Genomic DNA, 6,319 nt, shown 5'->3' on the forward strand with positions numbered 1-6,319 from the left:
AAGAGATTGAAGACAATTCAAGGCTGTGGTCCTTCCGATCTAATTCTGAGTGCCAGACCCCAGGCTGTTTAATTAAATGGTCCTTAGCTTTCAGACATTCCTAGCTGTTCTGACTGAATCTTAGGGCGGGAAGGAAGACCACCAGGCACCCCAGCGCATCTGAAGGGGATGCGTTCCAGGCACTCTGGACCCATGGTTCCCAGCTCTGTTGCACACTGGGAACCCCTACGGGGGGCCTGTAGAAATCCCAATGCCCAGGGCCCTCCCAGGACAGATTAAATCGGAATCTCAGAGAAGGGTGGTGGGAGGGAGCAGGTTATACCAACGAGGAGCCAGGGCTGAAGCCCACTGCTTTCGACGGTCTATACCAAGGACTGGAGGGCAGGTACCGGGGGCCAGCAGGCACTCGGGTCTTGCATTTCCTCTGCAGCCTGGGCCGGGGTTCGTCAGCGCTGCCAGTGGTAACGAGCACAGGGTCTGAGTCGGCTCCACCCCAGACGTGCCTGCCATGGTGACTGGGGCAGGGCTGGGGCTGAGGAGGACGGCCACAGAGCAGGGCTCAGAGGGCCCCACAGCACAGACCTCAAACCCAGATAAAAGGTGCCAGTTCTTGACCTGATGAGCCCCAGGGAAGTGGTGGAGCTGTCAGTCTTACTGGGATTTTATGACTGTAGTTTCCCAGACTGGAGGGTGTGGCTACAGAGAAACCGCGGGCAGGAAATCACCCCTTACTGCGTTGGGCCAGTTTTATCACTGGGGCCAGTTTCCCCACTAATGGCTCCCTGGCGCGTGGCTGTTTGGACGGGACTTTGATGGACGTTATCTCAGGATGAGCCGGCCACCTAGAGGGAGACGGCATGTGAACTTGACAGATGTGTGGGGGACCGGGGGAGGTGAGCTGCCCAAGGTCACATAGGGCAGAGGTCAAGGAGCCCTGCGTTTGGGCCTCCTCCCTCCCAGTTCTAGGTTCTTTCCATTTCACTGGGACAGATCCTGCACCAAGGAGAGCTGGAGGGTTTCTCGGGGTGGGGATGGAGGAATTGGGGGTGGCAGGGGCTCTGAGGCACTTCGTAGAGCCTCTTCTTGGCACCAGCTGGAGAAGAGGGCACGGTGGTCAAGCTCAAGGTTCCCGTCCAGATGCAAAAAGTTCCAAACTCAGGAATTAAGGAAGATTTTTTTTTTAAAGCACTGTAGAAAGGGGTGAACCTCATTTTCTCAGATTTTAAAGCCGTCTTCGGCAGTTAGAAACAGCAGATTTGACACCATGGATGACAAACGCCCCGTACGGGGGATATATACCTGTCCACACGTGCCCCTGGCAGGGATTTAAACGTTCCACAGCTTTTCCATGAATCCTAAATCAACTAGATTCGTCCTGGCCCTCGAAGTGGAAGAGCCTGCAGGCGAGGCGTACGTTACATCTCCCTCTCTGGGCTCCTGCTCCCAGGCTGATAGTCACAAACTCCCCGTAATGAGCACTCCTGAGGAAGCGCAGACAGACAGCACCCCTCAAGTAAGAGCAGAGGGAGCCCAGCGCAGGGGAGAGGGAAGTGTTTGCTTTGGCTGGGGAAGGTGCCTGGGGCCCGGCCTGCATGTTTGCCTGACGCGGAGGCCTGATAAGGGGGCTGCGTGGAAAGTGCTGTGTGGTGGGACCTGGCCATCTGCCGCCCGTTGGGGAGGCCGCACCTGCTGGCCCTTTGGCCCTGACCTGGCGGAACGGGGACCCCCTGTCACCCTTCTTCAGCTTCCTTTGCAGCCTCATGGTCACTAAGAACCCAAGATTATTTTTTTTCCCCTTAAGAATAAAAATTGAACCCTTGAACTTTTGTTTTGATGAATTGCTTCCAGGCTGCTATTTGGAGAACAAAGCTCCCCAGCTGCAGGGAGGGTGGGGGCCAGGAGACAAACACCTGACTGACCACGGAGTGGCTTTTCAAGATAGTGTGGCCACATGGAGAGAGTGCAGAAAAGCTGGGTTATCCTGGCTCTGCCATTCAATCGTTGCGTGCCTCAGTTTCCCCACCTGTCAAACAGGGGATCAGACTCTTGGCTCTGTACACTAAGAGGGTTCCGCCTTTCAGCACAGCTTTCTGTACTGTCTGGGCACTGTGTTAGCGGGAGGACGTCATCCTGACATAGACCTTGGGTTTATGACTCTTCTCTGAGAGGGCTGGAAATAGTGTCTTTAGTATGTGGGCAAAAGCTCAGTAAACATAACAGTTCTTTCCTCTTTCAACAAGGAAACGGAGGTGAGAAGGCGAGCTATGGCGTCACAGCTGGCTGGTGGCAGAGCCAGCCTATCTCAGGTCTCAGAGACAGAACAGTGGGCAGGCCGGCATCTTGGCATCCTTGCCTGGGACGCTCCATCCATGTGCAGACCCCCTAGTGTCTAAACTGCAGAGAGCTGGCTGTGAAACCGAATGCGGGCCTCCTGGGGCAGGTGTCAGTCCTGACAGGATCCAAGTCTGCCATTTCACTCAAGGTGTTGACACGGGAAAGCAACGCTTGCCCCGGCTGGTAGCCTTTGGCTTACTACTGGGACGAGGTTAAAAGTAGGGCTGGGGTAAGGGGTCCTGGGTATCGTCCCTGGGGGTCTCTGGGGAAGAGGGGAGCAGGAGAAGAGAAGGCCTTTCCACAGCTGCCAAGAGAAAGATGGGGGACGAGGGTGACAAAGGCCAGGAAGGGCCTTTTCTTTCTCTTCCTGTTGTCTGACACATCACAGGTATTTCTTCTTTAACTATTAACGGTGTCCTCAGGCCTGAGCCTTCAAATAGTGATTATGTCTACAACTCATTGGTAAGAACCAGGCTCCAACAGGAGAGTGATATTTCTAGCCAGGGATTCAAGTCCTCGAACAATCACTCAGCCCTTTCTCGTATGGAGAAGGCTAAACAGAGGTGAATGGTTTTGGGGACAGAGAACACAAGGAGCTGAAGGTCTGGAAGAAGGAGGCAAGCTTTGCCAAGCAGGGTGGGACCACCTAGGCCCGCCACCCCCTTGGGCCTATCTTGGTGTTCGTGATGCTGCCTCCTGGAGCTTTTTCCTGGAGGAAGCGGAGGCCAGGCACGTGTGAGGCGACCACAAGGTCAGTCCTTTGGTTTCAGGAATATGCAGGAAGCTTCCTACTTCCTTCTCAGCTCACTTCCTGCTCTGGCCCTCCCCCTCCATCCCCCAAAGGTGGGTGAGCAGCGCCCTGGAGAAAGATGCACTTACATTTCTTCTGCAGGATGCTCTGTCTGGCCTTGATGAATGCCAGGATGTCGGAGTCCGTCTGGCTGTCCCCGGTGAGTGGGACGGACGACGCTGGCCTCTCAGGGGTGCTGAGGACAACCGCAAGCTACACATCACTGCACCTTATATTTGGACTCCATGCTTACCTTTCCAAAGTGCTTTCCGTGTTCAGAGACCGGATCTCACCCAGGAGGCTATGGGACAGCGGTTGGACTCCTCACCCCTCGACTGTGTCTGGGCCGAAGCCATAGCAATCCTTTCAAATGCAAACACGTCATGTCCTCCCCTGCCTTAATCCCTTTAGTGGCTTCCTGGGTCACTCTTGGAATGAAACTCAAACTCTCTTCTTGTGTGAACTGACCCCCAGTATACTGGGGCCACCCTGCCTTTCCTTCTGTTATTCTGTTACTCAATAACATGAGTCCCTTCTGGCCTCAGGACCTTTGCTTTAGCTGTCTCCTTTCCCTGGACTGCTCGCCTCCAAGACCTTTGCATGGTTGAATATGTTTTGTCTCAGCACCTTCCCCATCCCTCCCAACCCCCGCCCCCACCAAGTCTATTCCACCCGGGGCCTGACTAACTCCTTCAGCACCCAATTTAGATGGCACATCCTTTGGGATGTCTTCCCTGTGCGTCCCCGTACCCTACCATGGGACAGATGACTATTCTCTCCTCTCTTCATAAAAACATGATATTTAGCTGAGAAGCTTACTGTGGCTGAAAAAAAAATGCTACATTTCCCAGCCTCCTTTGCAGCTATGTGCGGTCAGGTGACCAGGTTCCAGCCAGCGAGATTTGTAAGAAGTGTGGGATTTCCAAGAAATCCCCTTAAAAAAGGAAGAATGTATGTGCCTTTCTCCCTTTTTGTTTTCCATCCAATAAATTGCCCCTAAAGAAAATTCAAAGCAGTGCCCTCCTGGCTTGCCAAGAGTCACCCTCATCCTGTCACTCCACACAGCAGGTGACAGTATCCACTGTCTTAGAAGGTAGTGAGGACTGGACATAATAAAGGGCTGTCCATGATCACGAGTGATTGTGTTGGCATCCAGCTGCAATCTGGGGCGCGCGGAGCTGTTCCTTCTGTCTGGGCTCCGGGAGGGGCATGGCTGGACCTCACCCCTGGACAGCTTGGGAGGCGAGTAGGTGAAGAAGGGTGTTCAAGGGTTCTAGTCAGAGCGCATAAAGAGCACTGCTGGGGAGAGGCCTTTCAGCTTCGTTCGGTCTGCAGTGAACGGTGCACAGGGCCTGAGGCTAAGCTTGTCCACTCTCTGTCCTGCCCTGCCTGGGGATGCTGTGGTGGGACTAGCGGGCTATGCTATTGCAACAGCCCATGGGCCAGCTCTACTTTCCTTTAATGGCCCTGGCTACATCTATTTACAAGGATACATGAAGCAAGTCTGCCCACACAGGGCCGCAAAGACCCTTGGGAGAAAACTCCCCAGCTTTGGGACTTAGCATCTGTGAGAGACTCCAGGGTATTCCTAGAGTCCCAGGGGGGAGGCCAGACCTGAACTCTGTCTGTGCAGCTACCAGACAAGGGGCTCCTCAGGATGTGGGAGAAGAGAACTGGCAATTTTGACCCATTCCACCCATGGCAGGGGCTGTCACAGCACGAGAGGGAGGAGAAGACAGACCTGCCTTCCAGGGACGCGCTGGTGCTGCTGTGCTCCCGGCTCTGTGGGATGGGGTAAGGCGAGGGCAAGATTTTCCTGGCATTCACATCACTGCAAAAGAAAAATGACAAAAGGAAAAGGAATGGGAGGACATTTACAGAAAAGAAATGTAGGTTTCTATTTAGGAGCTGTACGGATTGAATGTGTGTGTCCCGCCAAATTCATATGTTGAAGCCCTACCCTGCCCCCAAATGTGATGTATTTGGAGGTGAAGCCTTTGGGAGGTAATTAGGTTCTGGTGAGGTCATGAGGGTGGGGCCCCCACGAGAGGATTGGTGCCCTGACAAGAAGAGGAAGAGAGATCAGAGCTCACTACCATGTGAAGACACAGTGAGAACTCGCCATCTGCAAGCCGGGAAGAGGGTCCTTGCCAGCAGCTGATTTTCTTGGACCTTGATCTGGGAATTCCAGCCTCCAGAACCGTGAGAAATAAATAAATCCCTAAAGGTTACGCCACCTTGTCTATGGTATTTTGTTACGGCAGCCTGAGCTAACTCCGAGAGGAGCCAGGAATCCCGTGTCGTGGACGGTGTCACAGTCAGCTCAGGCCGCTCTAACGGAACACCCTAAACTGCGTGGCTCCCACAACAGGAATTTGCTTCTCACAGCTCTAGAGGCTGGGAGTCCGAGATCAGGGTGCAGGGTGGTCATGTTCTCACGCCCGTTCTCTTCCAGCAGACTGCCAAATTCTTCCTGCGTTCTCACAGGCTGGAAAGACAGTGAGCTAGCTCTCTGCCTCCTCTTAGGAAGGCACTAATCCCCTTCATGAGGGCTCCACCCTTGTGACTTAAAGACCTACCTCCAAATACCATCACATCTGGGATTAGGTTTAAACAAATGAATTTTTAGAGGACACATTAAGTCCGCAACATTCTACCCCGCCCCCTCCCCACCCCTGCCAAATTCATGTCCTCACATGCAGAACGCATTCCTTCCATCTTGCCAGCCCCCAAAGCCTTAACTTGTCCCAGCATCAACTCTGAAGTCCAAAGTCCCATCTAAATCAGATATGGGTGAGACCTGGGAAGTCGAATCACCCTGAGGTGGAATTTTTCCAGCTGCGAGCCTGGGAGACCAGACAAGTCATGTGCTTCCAAACTAAAATGGTGGACAGGCGTAGGTTAGACCTTCCCATTCCACAAGGGAGAAAGAAGGAAGCGGTGATGGGTCCCAAGCAGGTCCCCAAACCTAGCAATGCAAACTCTGTGAGATCTTAAGGCTTGAAAATAATCCTCCCTGGTCCAATGTTCTGCCCTTTGGACTCACTGGGGTGATGGTCCCATTGTCTGGACCCACTGAGTAAAGGTCCTGCTGGGCTCTGCAGGGCGGGGGTCATGCCCTCATGGTTCTGCACAGAGGCCCTGCCCCACAGGTCTGGGTAGAGGCTGTCTGGTCTGTTGAAAGCAAGGCAATGC

The 6,319-nt window shown here is 53.8% G+C and overlaps 1 protein-coding gene across 2 annotated transcripts in view; it reads right to left on the reverse strand.

Moving 5' to 3' along the window:
- Positions 1-6,319, reverse strand: part of KIF6 (kinesin family member 6) — a 463,572-nt gene that overhangs the window by 3,959 nt on the left and 453,294 nt on the right. Inside the window, exons 15-17 of one of the 2 annotated variants that reach the window (XM_040645114.1) lie at positions 4,866-4,955; positions 3,214-3,320; positions 288-452 (exon numbers count right to left, since the gene is read on the reverse strand). In XM_040645114.1, the coding sequence (XP_040501048.1) occupies positions 289-452; positions 3,214-3,320; positions 4,866-4,955 (361 nt within the window). In that variant the 3' untranslated portion in view covers position 288. Of the gene's footprint in view, positions 1-287; positions 453-3,213; positions 3,321-4,865; positions 4,956-6,319 lie in introns of those variants that run through there. The other variant, XM_040645113.1, reaches the window with a different exon arrangement.

Source organism: Ursus maritimus, unplaced genomic scaffold (genome assembly GCF_017311325.1).
Source record: "Ursus maritimus isolate PB19 unplaced genomic scaffold, ASM1731132v1 scaffold_30, whole genome shotgun sequence".
NCBI classification, from domain to species: Eukaryota; Metazoa; Chordata; class Mammalia; order Carnivora; family Ursidae; genus Ursus; species Ursus maritimus.